Here is a 23823-nt window from a genome sequence, read left to right as displayed (position 1 = left end):
TGTTTTTTATTTTGCCTTCCATCATCACAGAAACCCCCAACAATATTTTTTTTCTTTGCACTCTGACAAAGTGAGTGGTTCTGTGAAAAGAGCACGTTTACAGGAGCATTACTATCCAGTGTTAACTCGTAGGTGAACGCAAGTTCAGATCCATCCTTATAACCTGCAGATACCCTTGACACCACTGGTATGTCACCCACCACTTGACCTAAATGAATTCAGAGCGGACAGCATTAGAATGCATTGAAGACCTGAACAAGTGGATACAGTTCATTTATCAGTGTCCATCTGAATTAATTACAGAGAGGGCATGAAAATCGCATGCCCGATGACTCACTCAAATAGGGCGCACATTTCTGGGGATAAGCCAATCACTGAGATAACAGGCATAGTTCTAAGGCTTCAAAATGACACACTGCAGAGCCATATCGTATCAGATCCCTTTGTTAATTAGCTTATTTCTGGCAGTTTTTATTGCATTATAGTCATTTCTTCATTCCTTTGTAACAAATCTATTTGCAGTCACAGAGCAGGCATCATGTCATGCTTGAACAGACACTATTGCCATCATCTCCCTATGTCTCCAGAAAGCTGGAGTTTGATGTTTGAAGGTTACCCTGAGTATTTTAAAGCCCCTTTGATATGGGGGATAGCCCCATTGTAGTCTGTCTAGCCTTCTGGGCTGTTGTGCATAGAGTCTGTATTCTACATGTCCTTATAGTGTGTTGTCATGGTCCAGCTCTGTGCAAGTGTGGAAGTGTCTGGTTGTGTGTGCTTGAGCATTTGAGAGTTATGTTAGTTTGTTATGTTATCAATGCAGTGTACGTAATTTGTATCTACTGTAAGCATTGAGAGATCAGGGTACTTGTAACAATGTGCTGAGATTTTATACACTGTGTGTGTGTCAGGTGGGGGAACAGGAAAAAGGGGAGATTGAGGGGGTGAGTGTGCATACTGTGTGATGGAGAGACACGGCTGGGAGATGTTAATGAAGTGTCATCCCTCTCTGCCTCTCAGCGCTGCCCTGCTGATTGCTATCCCAGGGGCTGGGTGAGCTCTTTCTGCTCCATCTCCAGACTGACAACATGGAGCAGGATTGATGGAGTTGATGGAAGGGAACACATGTGGCTGGCAGGCTGCTGATAGTTACTCATCACAGAGGAACCTCTGTGCGCTGCACTGACTGCAGTTTTTCAGGAAAGGGAGAGAGAGGTTAGATACCGTAATTCTGGTGAACTGGGAACCCGGATGCATTTTTTCCAGTCTGTTTTTTAGTATTATTTCTTTGTTCATGCCTGTGGTCATGTTTACTCCAATTCATAGTATTTTGTTAGCCTTTAGCTTTGTCACAGAAATACTGTACTCATGGGCTTCATGGTCATACGTAGTCGTTTGTGCATACTCTACTGGGAGAATAATTTTAAAATGAGATGACCTTTAAAGTCATGAGTTTTTCCATTTGGTTCACAATTTGGATTAACAACAAAAATGTACTCTAGCTACAAAAAACCTCAACACAGCACTATTCTGACATGCTAAGAGCTGCTGAAGTGTGCACTTAAACCTGCTTTATATTAAGTTGTTTGTTGCCATTTTTCATCTATAGCATAAGATATTTTGTAACTCATTTAAATCGCTTGTATCGTGGATCTTAAGCAGAAATCCTTTTCTTATTATTTATTATGGAATCTTGTGTGTTGGAGATCAACTATACCTCCGTCCACTGCTCTACGTGTTCAATATCGTTTTCTTTTGGTCAATGGTCCTGGCTTTTTTTCCCCCCACAAGCAAGCAGCTGCTGCTCTTTCAGCCATGCCTCCTACAGGGAAGACCGTCACGAGACCCATCCTGCCGAAAGGCACCTCTGGGTGACCTTGGCAGCATGGCGCTGAGCCACTCTTGCACTCTTGAGCGGGCCAATCGATGAATGAGAAACCAGGACATGGCGGCTGATATGGTTCATCCTGGGTCCTTCAGTTCAATCGCTGAGGCTGGGAACATCCACATCAACTTCCCGATCAAGCTGAAGAGATCATAGCTGGAGCCTGCTAATTCAAGGCCACCTTATACTGCAGTGGGTTGGCAGGCAATCCTCTCTGCACAAGTGGAACGTACCTGCTGACCATTTGATTGACAAATTAATGCTCAACCACTTACTGCTAATGGCATAAGGCATGATATTGACACTCCATGATGCTGAAGCAATTTAATATGAGATTTAATGTCATACTGAAGAAATGACAATTCATAATGAAGTATGATGGAGCCGGTCCTTTATGTGAGCAGAAGGCTCAATTCTACATCTCATGCTGCTACCTAAAATTCCAGAGTTCCAGCAAAAGTTTAAAATCTGCTCCTGGCCTTTATAGCTGCAGAGAAGAATACTTACATTTGGAAACAGATTTGGAAGATATTTCTTGATTCAAAAAAACTGCATTTCTGTCCAGGAATCCACTTCTTACCAGCTTCTGAGCATGCATGGGCCATCGGCTTCTTCTAGACCCCGTTTCAAAGACGAACAAATGATGAGATTATGAGATATTTCGTGACGGTCTAGTGTCTGGGTGGAAACGCATCCCCTGACCTGGCTGGACCCACAGGGAATTCACATTTACTTAAAAGACTGCGTACGGGAAGCAATACAGCGCTGCTGTTGGAACAGGAAGAATGGCTAAGTGCTCATCACGATGACAGATCTTAAGAAAAGGTCGAAAAATGTGGCTAGGAAAGCTCAGCAGGCTACCCTTGCATTTCCAATACGACGCGTGGAAAATTACCTTAAAGTGCTTAAATGATTACATGTGCCAGCAATACATTTTAGATGGTTTGTGGGCGAATAATATTGATGTGGCTGCAGTTCTCCAGCTCAGAATTGTCTGATATTTTTTAAATGGCACTTCCCAAATTCTGCTGTAATCTTACAGCTAATGTATGCTGATTGTAGTTACTCTGCTCTATACAGTATGTTCTTGCAGAGACATGAGAACTAGTTTTTCTATTTATGACACACTGGATAACCGTATAGCGATTTGCTCCGGAAGCCGCTAATGGGAAATTAATATGTGCAATAAGCCACGTTTTCTCTCTGTCACTTCCTTCCAGTGTTTTACAGTGAGTTATAAATAAAACTATTTTCTCGGAACTCGGTAACAGTCAGAGTTCAGCTGCCTGGTTACGTATCGTCTCCTGCTGTCTGCGTCCCTGACTGAGACACCAGGAAAATCATTGCAGGGAAGAAAACATCAGGCCCCTGATCTCACTGGAAATGCAAAGTGCACTTGTTCAAAGATATTGCACAGGCTGTGTGGAGCTTAAGTTTAACCTTCAGCTGGATCGCTCTAGACAGAGTGGGAAAGAAGCACCTGGACTAAGATATGAAACTTTATAATAGTCCCAGCTTTCAGTTTCACTGTGTCCCACTAATGTATGGATAGTGCTTTGATGGGCTTTGGGGTGAACAGTTTTGTTCCAATGGAAGAAATAATAAAAAACACTAGCTTAATGTAATTAACTTTAGCTCCTTTAAAAGCAATCATATCAATATAATGGCAGTCTTGTGTTTTCTGGTTGTGATTCCAGTCACATGTTACTTAACAGACCATAAATTAAACTAATGACTTTTTTTTAATAGACCCGTTCTGCATAGAAGAAACCGTTTTCAGCAGAACTTGGAGAAACATGCAAAAGCCGACCTTAACACGGTGGGAAAACAACTAAAAATGTTCTTTACGGCTGAACACCAGCAAGTGCAGGGGCTCTGCAGAACCAGGAGAAGGGAGAACTGATTGAGGCTATAGTTGGAGATGCTGTCTGCTGTAGAGCTATCACCCTCCCATCCTTTGTTATTCATGTCACAATATGAGCAGGCTTCTGTTTGTGGGGGGGGGGGGGGACCCTGTTGTACTGAACAACAGCATCCACACCAGTTCATCATTTGAACAGCAGATCTCTCTTGTTTCTCTTGTCACCCCCGTGTCGAGGAAGCTGTCTACTCAGTTCTTGTTCACAAGCGCATCTTCCCCAGATGAGAGCTTTTTGCGTTTCTTGTTCTGCTGTCCCTGACTGAGAAAAGGGCCTGCCCAGGAGGTCTTTCATGGGTTCAGAAAGGCTAAGTAGAATATCACATGCTGTACGCACCACATGGGGGGAGAATGCAAACATGAGGATGCACTTAAGCACGGTGGCTGCTTTGATCTTGATGGGCTTGTCCTAATGGTTCTGGCTGCCTGTCCCATTGGGTGCATCCTGCGCTCCTGTTCAATGTATCTATCTAGCCATGCAGTAGAGAGACGGGGAATGCCTTTGGCGTCCAACAAGCTCTGTGAGCTCCAGCAGTGTGGAGCCTGAACCCCTGTTTTTGACAGTGATGTAGAATCAACCTGACACCGATCAGACCAAACGTAAACGCAGGCTTTGGTTGATCATATTGAAGGCACGTTCCGCAGTTCCAAACTTACTTGCATACTGTATAAACACAAAGGGGAGATCGTGCAGCTGATCGATCGTGAATTTATACAAGTAATACCTAGGACACAGTATGATTATGAGTTTCGGTGGTTTAGCCGTGCTTTTACAGTCCCAGCTAAAGCTTGTCCCTGTCTTTACAAATATTCTTAATACCTATGGTTTAATGCAAACACTAATGCAGTGTCATTGAAGAGCATCTACTAAGCTGAGCTGTACAGTATCCAGAAGAGACCTTTGCATATTCTCTTTGCTAGGCTTTATCCTTTCCAAAGACCTGAAGCCTGTTGTAAATATCGATAACACTTGTCTAATTTCTTGGAGGACTTGCTGCAATATGCCCTTGATTACCCCTCGTATGAAGCACTGCTATTTGTAGATTTTCACATTTAAATATCACACAATTACAGAGAGTGCAGGAAGCAGGGAGAAACAAAGGGAGCTGGCATTGAAGAAAGTGTATGAAGCATCTTGTGTTCGTGTTGGGCTTTTCAATAAGAATGGTCTTTCTTCCTAAAATGTGGGTTAAATTGTAATGCAATGCATACAAAAAACTTAGTAAATGGTTAAAAATACTTGAGCTGATGGATTTATTTTGTAACAGAGTGAACTGAGCATAGATGGGTCATTTCTCTCCTTTCAGAGGCGGCACAAGTTTTTTCCACAGAGTCCTGGGAGCCAGAGTCATTGAGATCACATGCTTCTCTCTATTCACAAGCCCAATAGCCCATTAAAGTTAAGCCTATTAAGCAACAGTGGTAATGAACCACTCTATTCAGATAAGCATATAGTCTTTAAGACACTCAAATTTGTAACTTGAATGCCATTATCCCAAAGAACAATTTATTACAGTTCCCTGGGCTTTCAGGCAGATGTTTTAATAAAATCACACTAAATAAAACATTTGTCCAGAAGTAGATTAAATCAATACCCTTTGGTATTCATTTACCATAGGGTGAGGAGGTTTGATTGACTGGATTATTTGCAATGAACTCTGCTGCATCACTTGCTCTCCTATATTAGAAAGGTTACAAAGAAGGGGAGGCCATTGGACCCCTCAAGCTTGTTTAGTAGGTAAGAGTTGGTAAGATTCCATCCAGCCATTTCACGAAAGAATAATGATGATCGTTTTTATTTTAAACATGCCTTTCCATACCCAAGGACGATGCACAAACAAACCACCCAAAAAAAGTGAAAAGAAAAATAAGCGTACAGTTTATACAGATGGAATATAGGGCAAACGGACACAGACCTTGGTTAAAAAAAAAGAAAGTTTGGGAAGCCAATCTTATTTTGTTTTTCTCTGTGAAGGGCAATTGAAATTACTTTTATGGAAATTAGACATCGGTGAGAGGAAAGTTTTAGGGTTGGAATTTCTTCCTTTTAGAGTTTGGAAACCAAAGAAGCCAGTGTATCGGCTTCAGTAACATGGCTGGGTCTCTTGTTCCGTAGACAGTCTTTTGTTGAGACGTGCCTCGGTATTGAAATACTCTTCCACGCAATGTCTTTTATTCTCTTGCTCTTGTGTAGGACATTGCCTAACCTCTATAATGTACAACATGCAATTGCTCTTCCCAAGCAGCAATATATTTTCTGCAGTGTGGTGGCCAAAACTCTACACAGCCTTCTGAATGAGGCCTTCCTGGTGCTTCATGCAATTTTAACATCCTTTGGTCTGAATTCTGCCCTTTTGACTGTCGCAACATTTTGTGTGCCTTCTTTATTGTTTTCCAGCTCAGTGTTTCCCATCTTGTATTTAGATCTTGTTCTGCAGCCTAGATGCAAAAACCTGTCACCCTCAATCTCACTCGCAGCGTTTGCTAATCCTGCTAATTTGGAATCGTCTTTGGAATCTGTCACTGTGAGTCTAGGTTGTGAAATTATTGGGATCACGTTTGCAATAATTCCAATTTCTTTTTAAGGAGAAAAAAATAAGATTGGCTTGATTTTGCTGGCGCTGTTCTCTGTACAACCTAATGACATCTCCCTTTCTGTAAGCTGCTTACTCTCAGTTCTCTAGTGTCTAGTGTCTAGGAGCTTAGTTATAACAGTGTGAATATTGTTTATCCCGTCTGATTATGTGACATGCTTGGAATTTCAAATAATAAACATCAGCTTTAGTTACTTTTCTTTTAACTAGCACTATGTATAGTACATGCATGTATTAATTTATCTGTTATGATGTTTTAAATTAGCTACTAAGGTTTCTAATGATAGAAATTATTTTAATCATTAGAATCATTTTCAAGGATAAAAAGCATGTACAATAAACATCTCTTGAACATCTCCACATCATAAATATTGTTGTGCCCTTGTTAGTGCATGACAATCATATTGCCATATAGTTTGAAGAAGCTACACTATTTCTGAGCTGTTACCACACCATTTATATTTTTTTAAATCTTTTTAATCTTGCGCTGAAAAGATTAAGGTGCCCGTTTCATGTTTTGCCCTGATCCCAAAGGGCACCGACAGTGACCACTCCAAGGATCTCTTCAGTGTCAGCAGGGAAACAAAAATGAAATTAAACAAATGGAAATGGCGGGAGGAAGTACTTTGCACAAAGGGTTGTGGGGGTGTGGAACAAGATACCCAGCCAAGTTGTCAAAGCCGATAGCCTAATGTCTTTCAAGAAAGGGCTTGACGAGATCCTTAGGTCAGCAAGCTACTGACCAAATGAGTTTTAGAGGTTGAAGGGTCTCTCCTGGTTTGTGACCTCTCCTAACGTTCTTATGTATTGAACATGAGAGGCTACGTATCTCTGCCTACCCAAAAAACCTGTCTGTCGGGGATTCAATTCTGGGAGCACTAATTAGTGTCCTTGGGGCAAAGATGGAGCAAGACTAGTCAGCTGAGATGAAAAGTTTTGAAAGACTAGTTTATTAAGCCATTATACTGCCACACTTTTTCACCCTGGCTTTTTTCTACACTTTGTTATTGTTGGGAGGGAGTTTTAAGTTCCTATAATTGGCTTCTAGAAGGGCTTTTAGTGCCGGAGAGCACTGAATCAGCTATGAAAGCCTTGTTTTCTCTGGAACTTCAAGCTGCCCTGGCAGGTCAGCTATCTGCTGTCGCCAGACCTCATCACTGTCTTTGATTTATTTTTCTCAGATGGTCCTATCTCTGATTCCTCTCTCTCTCTCTCCTTCATCCTGCAAGATTTCTCTCGCCTTTATTTTGACTTAATAAAAGAGCGGGAAAATGCACCCTCTGAGAACCCTCTGTTCCTGGCTGCAGGGAGAGAGGGGAATTAAGAAAGAGAAAAGAGCTGAGCTTACAGTGGAGGGGAATTGAGCACTATATAGTCGAGAAAACACAAAAAGGCCGACTCAAGAGGCTTCCATTAGCTAAGGGCAGTGTAATTTACACACAACCTGAGTGGCGAGAATGAGCGACTACAACTTGTTGATTTCAGGTCAAGGAAATCTCATCGCGCAATCAGGCTGTGATCAGTCCTGGCCAGCTGCCGTCTCATCATGAAAGTGGTGCATGAGCAAGCCTCCTTTATGTAATCACCCTTCCTTTCCCTCCCTCGCATGTCCTGTGCAGGATCAATACATTGATCGATTTTCTGGCTCTTCGCAGAAGTGCACCATGGGATTTCTCTTGGGGACACAGGTGCCAATTAAAATGGAGCTTTATCGAACCTTCTCAGATGCAATTCTTCATTTTCCTCTCTGGTATAAAGTCGTTATGCCTTGGGTGAGAGATGTCCCATATGTTCCCCACTCCATGAGGAATTGATTGGGAGAATAATAATAGCATGCACTTGTGGAGCACTTCTTATCCCTAAAAATCCCTCAACCATTCACCTGTAAGAGGGAACCCGCGTCATCCAGCACTGAAGTGCTGCATCCACCTGTATGACAAGCTGCAGAACAGCTGGAGATGCGAGGGATTCCTTCTTCAGCTGAATCAAGGGGGAAGTTGAAGTACAGTAGGTCAACTTGAGCAGGGCCAATGTGGAATTGAGCCAGCTGACTGGAGTTAACACCTGCTCTTTAAATCCCAAGATCTTAAATGACCAAGTAGTCAGGACCCCGGAATAAAGCATCATCTGAAGGACAGCACTTCCTGTAAGCATGATGTCTCCAAGTTACCTCTGGATTGTTGGTTTGAAGTTTTCTGGTCCAGAGGGAAGACTACCTTCTGCTGGATCAAAACACAGGTCTCCCATTCCAGTACGGATCAGGCTACGAGGCAGTAACACCTTTGTACAAACCCACTGCTGAGAGTATCTCCCTTTGTCCTTGTCCTGTGCTTTCCCAGACCTCCGTGGGGAAGATGACTTAGATGTCATGGCTTCAGTCGAGCCCTTTATAAAATCTGTTCTTTTCTTTACGGTAAGAGAACAATTTCTTCCACCTTAAACTTAAAAATAACAGCGGGACCTCAGTTTTAAATATTTGAGAGCAATATTGTTAAGATCAAGGATGGACAGCTCCAGCCTCAAGAGCAAGAGCCTATTGCTGGTACTTTTCCATCAGCAGCTAATTAAAACCTGAAAATCACAGTGGGCTCAGCTTCTAATCCAAATAAATAGTTGAATAATTAAGATCAGAGGCAGAAAGAAAATTATAGGAGCCAGAGAGCCTCTGGAGCTGGATTTGCGAAGTCTTGAGTGTCCCAGCACAGTTAATAGAGAGTGCAGCAAGATTCTAGTTCTGTTTTACCTATAACACCACCACCAATGTGCAGCCCTACCTGGATGATGAGAGGGCAGCCATAGTGCACCACACACCAGCTCTCAGTGGGGAGGAGAACAGAGTGTTGAAGCCAGTTCAGAGATGGGGATTATTAGGAGACCATAATTGGTAAAGCTCAATGGGAAATTTGGCCAGGATGCAGGGGTAACAATCCTACTCTTTTCAAGAAATGCCCTGGGATTTTTAATGACCACACAGACCACAGGGTGAGCGCCCCCTACTGGCCCCACTAACACCACTTCCAGCAGCAACCTGAGCTTTCCCAGGAGGTCTCCCATCCAGGTACTGGCCAGGCTCACACCTGCTGAGCTTCAGTGGGCTGCCATTTATGAGCTCCAAGGTGATACTCACCACTTTCAATAGCACCATTCTATTCTCACGCCTTAACCTTCATTTAAGACAATTTTCAGTAATTTGTGTGCTTCAACCTGACTTGTACCACATGTATTACATTACTAGCTGGCTGACCTAGACTCTTGTACTAGCCTCTAACCCACTTGCCACATATTTAAAGCTGAAAGCAGGGGGCAAGGATCTGTGTCTGGCACCATGTGGGGCCAGCACCCTGATGGTTGAGAGTTCAATAGCCCATTGCTAATAAACATAGCTGCCCTTAGCTGACAAAAAGAAGCTTCTTTTTAATGCGGGACGAATTGCTTTATCGATTCAAGCTCTTTCATTTTAATTCAGTCCGTTCTGACAGTGGAAGCTAAATGTGTTTGGCATTGACCTCCCATAAAGCTGTGAGAGATGAAGAATAAAATGTGGCAGGGTTTGTCAGTGATGTACTGCTCTCCTTTCGGTAAACAAATTAACGGGGCGCGACTGCGGAAGAGAGGGATCTTTACACTTGAGCTGCAGCAGAGAGCAGAGCTGTTGAGCTGTTTTGGAAAAATCAGTTGTTTTTACAGGTAATGTGCAATCAGGAAACGTGGACTGATTGCCATGGGAAAAGTGTGCAGCTACCTGCGATTATGGAGTTGCATGATGGCGTGGTGCAAGCTTCTGACTGGTCTGAGAAAGAAGATATTGTCAGGTAACTCTGAGTTAGGGGCTTGACATTCTCACATATTGTACAACATCATATGGAGAACCAGTGTAGAGGCTATGGCACTGAAGAAGCCATGGGAGAAATTATATGAAGTGATCTGCTCTGTTTTCAGAATCGCCGACATTGGAAAACAAATATGTGGTATTGAACACACATTTCCTGGGAAAGCAGCATGTTTAGAATGAGTCTGAGCCATGTTTTTCTCACACTCCTGTCTTGGCGATGCGTGCAGAGAGAGGACCAGGGCTGGTTATTGACATCGGTCAGTGGCCTGCCTTACTTTATTTGTGCAAAATGATTCTCGCCGCTGTGTGCTTGCTCTCTAGGTGCTGCCTCTGTAAGTGTCACGCGTGTGGCTCTGCTCTGTGCTTGTGAGGATTTGATCGCTTTAGCTTACAGGCTCAGAGTTAAACTAAGTCCAGTAATTGCGCTACACCAAACGAGCAGATCCCCTGGCCCAGCAGAAATCTAGGTTTCAGCAGGGGTGACATCACTTCTGCAACGTGCTTAGTGAATGAGCTCTGTTATAAAAGCACCCCACACTTTCCTTGCCCTTGCATGCGGCAGACACCCAAACTCCACATGAACAGCACCACAGAATCTTTCATGTCTGGACCTCGGCTTAATGTCGCCACCAAATGATGGCACCTCCTGCTGACAGGTCACGATAATGGGGCATTAGATCAGGAATTGTGGTCCAGGGGGGTTCGATAGAAGTCTCCCATCCCAATACCGAGCACAACCCTTGCTAAGCTTCCAAGATCCAGCGCTTGAAGAGATCAGGCATCTGAAATCCCCTTCCCCGAAGCCAGAGTGTTCATACATATTTAACACACTACAGTGCTATCAATGTCTACACTTACAGAGGCCTTGAGGCAGTGCGACACTTTCTGATGGGTTGCCTGACAACCAATGACACTGTCGCATGTCAGTGCAACAGAGTGTCAGGCAACGTTTCCATTGGCACACAAAAGGTATTAATTAACAGTGCAGAATCTGCATTGTATGCCCAGTTTTTCATAATTATTTTCAGTACAGTACGTGGTTTATTTTCTTCTGAAGCTTCATCCAGACGCGCAATACTGCAATTTCTTTAACCACGGAGGGCGTCCAAGCCTCTAAGAGCTTCACAATGGACCATGCTATTATTTATACAATGCAGGGCATTTGCATTTTTTTTTTTACATAACCCCTCTTGTTTTGACATACCCCCCCTCCTCCTCTCCCCACTCCTCACATTTTGCCTTTTTTTTTTTTCTTCGAGCGCATCGCGTAAAACCAATTTTCTGTGCGGCGTGCGGGGATTGCGGCGATAATGAAAAGAGAATTGGCGAGGTGAATGTTCGGACGAGATAACCGCGGCCATGGAAAAGAGGCTGAATGCACAGTCCGCCGGGAAGGCCGCCTCTGTGCTGCAGGCACCGCGCGGGCTCCTCCAGGAGCGGAGCTGGGAGAGCAGGGGGAGGCTAATTGGAAACAGATAGGGTGGGTGACACGGGAGCGTGTTTAGCATGTGATAAACATTGGGATGCACGAGGCATGTGATGAATGTGCTCTGATCGGAGGAGGTGTTATAAGCACTCGATAATGGGAATGCTCCTCGCTTTGCAGAAAACCATTAACCCCGCAGTTCTGCACCTTTTGGATTCAAACGCGGAGCTGATTTTCCGGACAAACAAAAAACCAGAAATGAAAACTTACAAAAACTCGTGTCTGCATCTGGAAATGCAATCCAGATGCGTTTCGCCAAAAGCTTAGAAACCTTTGTAATTAAATTGCATGTATTTAAAAAGATTCTGAAAGGCCGGCAAGGATGTAGGTAAATCGGGGGTATTTTAACAATTACAACTAATACTGCCTTAATGCATGATAACGGAGGAGAACTTAAGCAGAAGTGGTGCGGTATTATAACACCCTTGATACCTGTGCTCTCCCTCTTTGAAACTGCAGCTAAACAGAGAGCCCCACTCCTGTCAGTCAGTTCAGTATCTCCTCGCCTGCTGTAAAGCTCGTACAATTCAGGGCTGTGCTGTTTTCACTATGGCTAAGAAGAGCAAACTGTAGTGAGTCATATCGCCCGCTGTACTCTGTGTAGCGCCAGCAGCTTTGTGTGATGAGTGTTGAGATAAGGCTGAGCTTTAGTCTGATACAAAATCCGGCCCCTTACTTATGCCAGTGTGTGAAATGGAAATGTCTGCTTGTGGACCGGTAGGGCAGCGCTGCCCGGCCCCACTTGAAGGAGGTTTCTGCTGTGTAAAAGGTGTGAAAATCTGAAAATCGTTTTATCTTGCTCAAAGATTAAAGAGGCATAATTCAGTCCACTGCTAAACAAGCATTGCATTTGACTGACAGAAGGCAGTTTAATCACGACCTGCATGGCAAACCGGCGCTGTAGATGCGGATTGTGAGGGACTTTAATGGTCTTCTGGAATCGATGGCTAAAGAGAGGGAACTGCATGATCCCAGCGTCCCCTGGATATATTCGTGATTGCCGATCTAGAACTGGAATAAAGTCAAAATCGTGAGAATTTTTTTTTATCAGATTCATTTCTTGGGCTCACTAATCACTTTGGAACTGGAAAAAAAATGATTAGAGTATTGTTTTATTCTATGCTGCTGCATACAGATAAGCAGCAACAATTATGCTAAACTGTGTCCTGGGGTTTCTTGATCCGGTCTAAGACTTAAGCACAACCTTCTTTTCAGCGTGACTCATGGGAGGCAGGCTGTGGATCGGGGTGATATTATTGGCGAGCTTTTTTTCTGCTGGGAAGAGAAGGCATAGGCCCAGTGTCGAGAATCCTATATTTAGCAGCTTGGCATTTACCTCTGTCGACCTGTGCGTTTAGGCTACAGGCCGAGTTTCGCCATGTCCCAGAACTGCTGATGGAACAGATGCTGGTGGTGCTACATCATTTAGTCCGTTCCTCCTTAATTACACCCTTTAATTAGCAGTCACAACGCTTTCTTACGCTCTTGCTATTTCCCACTGGGCCCCTTGTTCTGCAAGAACTGGACTGGTTAATTAGCGATTTTTTTTTTTCCCCGACCAAGAAAAAGGAAAGGAGCAGAGTTAGGGTCACAGAGGCTGCAGGAACGGGGCGGAGAGCTGTCTGGCTCAGGAGGGGACGTGCGAGGAGTGTCGCGTGAAGCTCGGGGGATTTTACACTATTAGACAATAAAACGAGAGGAGTAGGTGGGAGGAGAGAGCTGGTGCCGGAGCTTTTCAGCTCAGAACAAAGATTTATATAAGGTGATTTTTCACTGTTGGGATTTTAAAATCTGCATCTTGGGTGGAAAAGACAACTACGGACGCAATATCTCACCATCAGGCATACCATTAATATTATAAATAATAATCCCAACACATATCTAGCTTTTTTCTAGACACTTGACATGTTTTACTGTTAATGGGGACGGCATGATGGGAACTGGGTGATGTGATGGCAGCTATAGTGCACCAGTACACTCCCACACACCAGCTCTTAGTGGTGGGGAGACCAAAGAAATGAAGTCAATTCATAGATGGGGATTTTTAGGAGGCCATGATTAGTAAAGGCCAGTGGTAATTTTGGCCAGGACACAGGGGGTAACACCCTTATTCTTTTGAGAACCCACTGAAGCTCAGCAGGTATGAGCCTGGTCAGTACCTGGATGGGAGACCTCCTGGGGAAAAACTAAGGCCAGGCGCCATTGTGTGACGAGCATGTGGTGTGGATGAGCTCACCTGTGCTGAACACCACGAGGAGGTGCTCTTCACTGTATAGGGTCCTCCTTTTCTAACCTGGGGAAAACTAAGGTTGCTGCTGGAAGAGGTGTAAGTGGGGCCAGTAGGGGGCACTCACCCTGCGGTGTCTGTGGGTCCTAATGCCCCAGTGATGGGGAAACTATACTGTAAAAAAACAGGTAAATGTAAAACTGAGGTCCTGACTCCTCGTGGTTATTAATATGATCATGTTTTGCATACCACTAAATAATGACTATAGCTCTTAAATATTTTTATTTAAAGCAAATTGGTACTACTGGTCTGTATGACATTTCTTATAAGTGACCAGTGACGGCTGTAGCAACTCAGCCCCTTCGCTGTGCCTTCAGATACCACAGTCAGTTGCACACCATGGCACATCGCTCCATGGCAGAGACATGGGCTGAGGGCAGGGAGCAATGAGGAATGCAGCTGATCTTTGCCCGACGTGTGCCAGCGAGGGCAGGGCTCTTGGTGCTGTCTGCTTGCATGGACAGTCTGCAGGCTGAAGGCTGCCCCTCCTGGCTAACCCCAGCCTGGCAATGCCCACTCATGCGGAGGATGGCAGGGCATTGCATGTCACTTGCAACTTGTAATAGTTTGACTTCTTGAAACAGCTGAACTGCTCGGTGCTTTGTGATCCTTGTCAGCGGAATGCGCTCTAAGAAATTGCAGGTTGTTCCGATTTGTTGTTTTATCTGCCTGTCGTCCGTCATCTTGTTGACGGCGCTCATGATGTCTGCGCAGACTAATGAACACTGGGATCTTTATTCGCCTCTGTGGGTAAAGTGCCCACTTCGTAGTAATGAATCGGGACAGGCAGGTTGCTCACAGTGGGGAGGTTCAGCTCCAGTTGATGCTAGCCATGGTTTTGAGAACCGCTGGCCTATTCTTTATTCTTAAGAATACAAGAAGTTACAAACATGGCCTTGCTCATTTGGTAGCTAGTACTCAATTGATTCAGACATCCCCTCTAGCTGTTTCTTGAAAGAAGCCAGGGTATTGGCTTCAGCAACACTGCTGGTAGCTTGTTCCAAACAGCCCTTTAAGTAAAGAAGTGCATGCTGCTCTCAGTTTTAAATGCTCTTCCCTGTAGTTTCTACTTGCCTGCTCCTGGTTCACGCGTTTCAGTGTTCATTCTGAACCAGGTTGGTCTTCGTTAATTTCGTTGAGTTGAGTTCGTTAATGACTCGGAGGATTTTGAATATTTGTATTGGGTCCCGTCTTAATTGTTGCTGTTTTCAAGACTAAGCAGGCTCAGTTTCCTCAGCCTGTCAGTGTGGCACGTTCCTTTTCAGTTGACTTCCTAGCAGCCTGAAACAGAAGACCGTAATCCAGCAATGGCATTTTTACTTTTGATCCTCTTTGCTCATCTGTAATGCTCAAGGAAGGAAGTTTGGATGGTGGTGATGATGATCATTTATCATCTATGCCAAAATTTCCATTTATTTTGGAGCTGATGACAGTGAAATCAGAGTTCCGTAAAAGCTGTGTGGTCAAGCTGCGATTCTTTTAAATGGCAGAAGATCACAGCAGAAAGACCGAACAGAGTTCACCAGCAGAAGCGGTATTGTCAATGTGTGTTTCCACACCGTCTCTATCCAAAGCTTCAGTAGTTTAGACACCACCCCACCCCCCACCCAGACCAAATGAAAGAAGCAATTGAATCAGATTGCAATTTCTTGGATTAGGCCCCTGGGCTGAGGAAACGCCGGGCAAGCTGTAAGGATGAAGATATGCGATTGGCAGTGTTTTTTGGGCTGCGTGCCCAGGTTGAAAGTGACAATGTGCGGACAGGTGTGCTGGAAACCTGAGGCTTCTGCTCAGGTATGTGGGTGAGACATGGGTGAGATTCCCCCCCCCCCCCCCGGTGAACTTTCATTTTAAAGCTCCATTTAGGGACACAAGCCTGTTTATTTCACCCTTTGTTTTCACTACTGTTGGATATGTGACTTGTAGGTGTGATTTCGTAGTGCATATTTTTATAGGAAAATCTGGAGCTGTTCTCTGATTTAAATTGGGCACCACCAGTTAGTGAGTCGCAGAAGACTGATTTAGACCAGCAGGAAATGAGAGATTAGGAGGGAGGGCTCGAATTTGGTGCCTGTTTGAAGGCGAAGCTTGAACAGACGAAGAGCCTTTTTTTTCCTATGTGGCTTTTTCTGCCGAGCGGCTCAAAACGCATGAAAGCTGTGGATTTAGGAAATGAGTAAAATGTCTCTCTCTCTCTCTCGCACTGTCTTAGCCCCAGGGGAGCGCTTTAGCATTTTCCGAACAAGTTGTCCTTGTCATTTTCAACATCGCTAGTGTCTACTGACGCATTGACGCGATTTTTTTAGGAGGGGGTTAAGAAATAAGTAGCGCAAAGGAATGTGCTTAATCTCTTAATAAATTTCAGAACCAAAAAATGACTCCCAAGGTTATGCGGTGCTCAGTGTTATTCACCGTTACAAGATCTCCAGTATTATTAAGTCGCTATTTAAGGGTGAACACAGTTCTCATCTTCCTACATCCAGATTCTGGCGGACTTCTATTTTTACACAAACCAGTGCGATAAATAAAATTGGTGTCTACAAGTCTTTGCATCCTCAGTAAAATTGAGTATAGAAATATTTCTAATATGATATTATGCATGTTGAAGCTATTTCTGCCTCCTCCTGTATGTTGTTTGAACTTTACAATCTGTCCCAAACATTTTAAGGCAGGGTTCAAGCGCCTTGCTGTTGTGTTACAATTTATTTTTTAGTTAGACGACTCATGTTGTGTACTACTATGATGCATTGTGAGTTTAACCACAAATCGACCTCAATTTATTTCAAAGTTGATACGTCCTTTCTCGTATATGAAAAGAAGAAAGAAAAAGAATACCAGAGAGACCTTCATAGCTGCTCATATCTGTTTTTTTTTTCCCTAGGAATATTTTTCTGAAAGCACCGCCAAACCTTTTAGTCCTTCAATTTCACTCGATCACGTTGCAGTTCTAATGACATTGTGCAAGATGAAAAGTTGCTGTTTGGATGGAAATCTGATTTATTCTTTTTTTTTCCACATGCTGATGTCACATGCTGTGCTTAAACAAAATCTCAATTTTCTTTCTTGTGACACTGGTACAGCAATATAGGAAACAGCTGGCGGTCTGGGCAATGATATGTATTGTTCCTTGTAAATAATCCCAGACTGATTTTCCTCTGTTTTTATTAAATTGAACTACTGTCACCTGGATTTGGGCTTGCTGGCAAATGGCCAATGGTACTGTGCAATTCATTTGTGTAATAATAAAACTACACTGTTTTTTTTTTTTAATTTTTATCATTGCAAATATGCCATCAAATTAACTGCAGCACTTCTTACTGTCATAGCATCTGATATGTAATGTGCAATACGTATTATGTCACACGCTGTGTCATTAATGTAGTTAATCTCGGCTAAAATACATTTTGTTGACGTGTCGGGCCAAACCAGCTACTTAACAGAAATGTTTGGAATCATTCTTCCCAATAAGTCCAGATGTGCGCTTTATCATAACAACAGAGTCGCTTTTGCTCCTACTATTCTGGTAGTTTTTAAGTCTAGTTTTTTTTTTGTTGTTGGCATCCACCTGATGATTCATAATTTAATCAGGACAGGTGCTTATGGCTGTAACAGCAGGGTTGCAGGTGTAGGAGAGATAACGAGTCCCCCTGCGGGATCTGAGCTGTACCATGCAGACAGCAGCTCTGTGCCAGTCGGTCCCAAAGGAGCCTTATGTCCGCACTCAGCGTCTCGGAGGACAGGTAGCGCTGCTGAACTGAGGAAGTAAATGGCAAACCGCTGCCTGCATCTGCTGTGGGCTGCCTGTGAGAAACAGAGAAACATTGCTGTGGAAATGCGAGTCTGCTCTCTGGGGACAGTCTGTTAAAGAGGGCCCAAACCTCACACACACACACACGTGAAAAGTAGCTGGAATTGGAGGCTGAAATTCTTGAATGTGGGATGTAATGAAGTATGAAAATGACTTCCCTCTATAGCGTCTTTGAGTGGCTGCAGTGTGCACTCCTCTGTAATTCAGTTCGGTGAACCTCTTGCCATCTGTACTGTGCTGGTCAACCAAAAGTTCACAACATCACGAAATAAAGTCCGGTGATGGCGACTTCCTTATTCACAAGCGTCACTAGGAGAGTAAAGGTGCAATCGTTTTCAAGTATGAATATTCATTGTGCAGTTTTATAAGTGGAACTGACGGGCTCTGATGTCTAAAAAAGCAATTACAGACCCTGTCAACACATGAAGAAACAGCTGTATGCCAGTCATCATCTATTGCAATATTAATCCAATGGGCAGCTTATCTGAGCTGCTAAATCAAACTCAGACACATCAGGTGTCCTTAGCATCATGTCTGATTACCAATACACCGTTTGTGTTGTCAATATCGTGTTAGTGAAACCAATTCCAAGTGTCCTGTCGGAAGCAATTATGCTTAAAAACAACCATTTAATTTGCCTTATAACCACAAGGGATTACCCATCAAATGCAATTTGACTTCTTGTGATGTTTCACTGTTCCAAAATAATGAAGGAATACATGCCTTGCTCGTAATGCAAAGGATGTTATTGCAAAACGTGCTGCATACATTTATTTCTGGGTGTAACAGAAAGATTGTTCTTGCATATTAATTCTTACCACTGAGCTTCATATTCAACATGCTAATGTTGTGTACTCTTATTCAAACATTAAGCAAACTGTCATACAGTTCTGCAGCGTGTTACATTATGTATGAATGGCAAACTAGCACTTAACAAATGATGAGCACCAATGTGAAGGCTGGTTAGGTTCTTATTACATATCTTTCAAGTTTCATCAATAAGGCTTGTACTAGGCTTCTGCTAGCTCTCAACAAGCTGTGTTTCACTAACAGAGCAGGAATGCAGGACCTTCCAGCCGTGTGTTCAACATTAAACATGCCTGTATGGGGGAAAGGACAGAGAGAAAGATGTGATTCATTACTTTTAACCTCCTGGTTGACCCTCACATTCTCCTAGATGCTTGCCTTCCGTAATTACATATTTATTGTTTTTAGGTTTTAAGTGAGTTAGTATTCAGCAAGCAGCGATTTTCAATTTTTGTCTCAAGGTTTTTCAAATCGAAGCTTTTTCATATTGCACACGAGACTTGTGAACTGCTCTGTGCGACTCCAGGAATTAAATTGTGCGTTCTGTGACCAAAATGATGAATACAAGCTGAAACATTAATGTCCGCAAAAGTTTCTTTTCAAGCAGTCACCTATGTATACCATATATCATTTCAGATCTGAGGTAAGATGTAATGGTGTCCTTTCGTCTTTTTTTGAATGAAATGTTTAGAAGATGCTGTTATTTAATGGCATTATACACCTGCTATGTCAATACTGACACAACACTATATCGTCATGCAGCCACACACATGATCCAGCATGCTGGTATCTTTTTAAAACCCACTTTGACACAAAGCCCTCAAGGTGGATAAGTGGATAAGACACTTTTGATTACAGTTTCCATCAAAAGTGTCATTATTTTATGCTGAGCAGGCAGAATGTTCTCATTGTAGAGACGGAAACGAGGCGTTTATCATACTACCGGGGTAAAAGACGTGGGCATTTTCAAACAAGTAACCAAGCATCTCGCTCTGTTTCTGCAGTCAGGAAATAGAGCTGTTCACTCTCAGGGTGCTGTCATTGTCTTCATCTCTGACATGTGGCATGCTGTCGCATCACTCGGGCTTATATAATAAATTGTCGAATAAAGGGCATTTGTCTGGGTCATCCTCCGAGCCATTTTAATTTATGGCTGCCAGACTGGAGACAGTTTCATTACACAAAAGGAATTGGTCCAATCAAGGATCTCGTTCCAAGCAATGACAAGGATGGGAAGTAATCAATTTCTATAAACCATGCAGCAGTCCAGCAGATATGTATCACGGCAAAGACAGGCCTGTGGAGTATGCATTTGTTTATCATTCTAATTACTTCTACATGTTGTCTCTCTGCATTTATTTACAACTGTGTGTGGTGTGAAAGCGTTGGTATTTTAGACCATTGCTTTCACATTTTTTTCCGAAACGTATCGAAGCCTTGTAGGGGGCCTTCTTCATGAGTTGGCCCAGCAGGGAACACATGCAACAAGGGAACAAGAAGAGCCTCTTAGTAAATGACAGCAGCAGCCTTGCACCAAAGTGATTATGGGGTGGCTATTCAGTGTTATCTAGTCTTGAGTGAGCGCATGTCTGAAACGGTTTTCAAAAGAGAAGACAGCAGTTCTAGGGGACAGACATGCTCCTGCCAGCTGGTTGACCTCTGTATTAAATTATTGTGCTGGGAGCTGGAGAGGTGCCACATTGGACTGGGGTATTATCCACAGACAGCAGTGCAGCAGCTGGAGTTCTGGATGGCACTGTACCCATGTGGCACAAACACTCCTTACTACTGGGCACCACGATGAGCCACTCTGAATGCGGTGAAGATGGCTGGTAGCATGCCCACGCTCTCTCTTGCCCTTATCGGTCTATGGCACTGTTCAAAAAATAAATGTAAAATAAGAGGGGCAGGGTGGCCCCGTGATGAGCATTGCTGCCTTGCAGCACTGAGGCCCTGCGTTCAGATCCCGTGGTACTGTCTGCGTGGAGTTTGCATGTTATCCCCATGCTTGTGTGGGTTTCCTCCGGGTGATCCGGTTTCCTCCCGCAGTCCACAAACAGAAGGGTAGGTCAAATGGGTTCTGGGAAAATTGGCCCAGTTGTGAGTATGTGTTTGTGTCCATGTGTCTGCCCTGCAATGGACTGGCGTCCCGTCCAGGGTGTACCCTGTCTTGTGCCCGTTGCCTGCCGGGATAGGATCCGGCTCCCCCCCGCGACCCCGACTTGGAGGAAGTGGTCAGGAATGGGATGGATGGAAGGGTGACGGACCTGGCCGTCTTTGTTTTCCCAACCTGAAACAATCCACCATTTTCAAGCAGTTGTTTGCCGTGTCATCTACTCATCCAAACATGGGAGAAGCTGAATAAACATATCAAATGAATCTGCACCAGATGCCATTGGAATTAGTTTACTCCTAGGAACTCTCAAACCTGCTTTGCTTTTAATTATTGCTGAAATATATATTTTGCTTGCAAATTTCCACAAGTACCAGAACTCCAATTAGGGGGGCCCACATCACCAGCTGCAGATGCCATAGAACTGTTGGGGACCCGTGCAGCAGCTGTGGAGAGGAGGGGCGGTGAGGGTGGCAGGGAAGGGAGACGGGTAGAGGGCAGACAGGGAGGGCATGTCTGTGACTCCTGGCAGAGGAAGAAAACGAGTCGGCCATGAAGGAGGGCACTCCGCCACCTGCAGCTTTCTCCTAGAACAAAGAGGCAGTGTACTAAAAAGGCAGACCACGTATACTTCCCAAATTACATTCCTTTATAAAAATGGACAAAAAAAGATTTTTTTCTTCCAGCTGCTAGTTTATTAATGGAAATCTAACAGAAGGGAGCATATCTCAAGTGGCTCATTTCTTAAGGCAAACATTGAGCAAACTGTCTGGGATGTAAAATGAGCCCGGTATGATGGGGGCTGTCATCTGAATTAATATCACACATGAAGCGAAGCGCGACAACATGAATTACTGCGATGCAAATTTAACAGCTTGTCACATGTGTTTTGCTGAATTGGCATCCAGCGTTCGGCTGGGGGTGACAGGCATACAGAATTGGGCCTGACTGCAGGTACATTTCTGATTTGTTCAACAACGTCAAGCTGCTTTGTGCATCTGGCAGGTGAATTGATGCAGAAATGACAGCAAAGGCCAAGCATGTTTTCCTTTGTTGCATATTTTGGGGTTGTGTTGATGTCGGGCATGGTGCTTTTTCGTTGGCCATTCGAAAATGTCCCCCTGGATGGGACTGACCCCCCAGCTTGGCTGTGGTTTTGAATAACCTTTTACAGCCTTGTAAAACACCCCAGTGAACACACAGCTGCAGCTGGGATAGAGCAGACCGGCACTGGGAAGGTCACAGCATGGATCACTGCTTGGGATATGTTTGATTTTTTTCTCCCTCCATCCTTTGTGCTCAGAAAGAGTCCCAGGAAACCCCACTAGAGCAGTATAGCCATCGTCGTAGGTGAACTTTCAGGTCATATTGTGCAAGCGGTGTTCTGCTTTGTCCTCTTGTCTCCTTCATTATTTTTGCTGTTACTCTGAAAGAGTTAGTTTTGCTATCTTAGATTTAGGGGGAGAAGAATTGTATTTTGATTTAGCAGAACATGAACCACAGCACTGGAAGCACCAGATGCAACAACTTGTCACTTTTTAAAACACACTTTGCTCTTTTCGACATCCTGCAAATGGAAATACACCTTCACGTTGGAATCAAGAATGAGAATTTCAGTGATTTTGTGCTTTTTATTTTCTTTTTAGTCCTGATCTCCCTTTGCGCATTTAAGTCCCTTGTGACTACCTGTGCAATTATGAAATGGATGCACTTCAGAAGATGTTTATAATTGCTAACCCTAATTACTCCAGTCTGAAGCATTTACTAAAAATAATAGGCAAACAGTTTTGTGCGACTGGAATAGTAGCCAAGTTATGTAATCTGGTGCATCAAAGTGTGTGCTTCATTGAACATAGTAATTCCCTTGATGACGAAGCCACACAGTTTCATAGGTGTGCTGGTATTGTTGAGTATTGTAGCATTGCTAACATCTACAGTGCAGTGAGCGTGGGTGTATATTCATCATTGCAGAGGGATTGTTTCTGTTACAGGGAGCTGCCATTGCATATCGTGCCTGGGAGCTACAAATTATTATTTATTTGACAGGGACACCATAGAATTTTTTTAACATTGGTGGCAGGTCAGAAGGTACGGAGTGTTGATGTTTCAGCTGTAAGCCATCTGTTGTCGCAAAGCTTGTCTGCAACTCTTTATGTGCTGAGAAGAAATCGGAGAGCCCACACTAGCACTGGGAAGAACATGCAAACTCCACACAGAGGCTCCCACGGATAGAATGTAGACCAGGCACTTGTAGCTGCCTGGCACTGCGTCACCCCCACACCCCCACCCTCTGGGTGACGTGATCTCGCTGTTGGCAGGTGCTGAACGTCAGCCTGTCCGAGGGGGAGACCGTGACGCTGGAGGACCTGGGAGGGCGGGAGCCCTCTGTCCTGGCCAACGAGTCCATCCTGACGAAGGGGTTGGTGGTCCGCAGCTGGAGCAACCAAATAGCCATCCGCTTCCAGAGTGAGCAGCAGCCTCGGCCGGGATCCTTCCTCCTGCGATACCAAGGTAAGGATGTCCCTCCTCATCCTCTTCCCGGGTCTGCCAGCCAGACACTGTTTTCCCCACTCGATTCCTTCCAAGAGATTCCAAATCATTGCACTTTCTGTCCATGCAGTTCAGCAGCTTCCAATCTGGGATTAGATTTAGGGTGTCAGCAGTGGGATTAGGGTTATATTTAGGGCCGTGTTCCATGTAGAGATCTGTGGATGCGTCAGAAATATCCATGCCTCCTGTAGTATCCACAGACAACCCTTACTATGGACCAGACCTTGACCATTAAGTGTGCACTCTAGAGGTGCAGCGGATATTTGTTTCTAAGAGAACAGCCCTCTCCTCAGTCTTTTTCACTCAGCCTCTTTATCAAGCCAAAAAGCATGTTGCTCTACAAGGCTGCAGCTGATTATCAAATTATTTAGACCCGATTATTGGAACTTTTGTTTCGGCTAATCAACTTTTACAGTAAGGCAAATGAAAACAGCAGCAAAATGCGCGGATGTCGGGCCTGTTATTTCCCATTACGAGGAGATTTTCCGAGGGGTAATGGGAAAAAAAAAATGACTCAGCGCAAAGCCAGATTCTTTTGTTTCTGTT

At 44.0% G+C, this 23823-nt stretch overlaps 1 protein-coding gene across 6 annotated transcripts in view; it reads left to right on the top strand.

The window, feature by feature from the left end:
- LOC148643457 (seizure protein 6 homolog) overlaps positions 1-23823 on the top strand; it is a 211185-nt gene that overhangs the window by 123349 nt on the left and 64013 nt on the right. For all 6 annotated transcript variants that reach the window (XR_015928998.1, XR_015928997.1, XM_088615666.1 and 3 more), the window contains one exon: positions 23046-23238. Coding sequence is in view for 4 of the 6 variants with exons in the window: in XM_088615666.1 (XP_088471792.1) it covers positions 23046-23238 (193 nt within the window). In the remaining 2 variants the exon portion in view is untranslated. The remainder of the gene's footprint in view (positions 1-23045; positions 23239-23823) is intronic.

This window comes from Lepisosteus platostomus, chromosome 22, assembly GCF_059453375.1.
Source record: "Lepisosteus platostomus isolate fLepPlt1 chromosome 22, fLepPlt1.hap1, whole genome shotgun sequence".
Taxonomy (NCBI): domain Eukaryota; kingdom Metazoa; phylum Chordata; class Actinopteri; order Semionotiformes; family Lepisosteidae; genus Lepisosteus; species Lepisosteus platostomus.
This window is presented reverse-complemented; position numbering and strand designations above follow the sequence as displayed.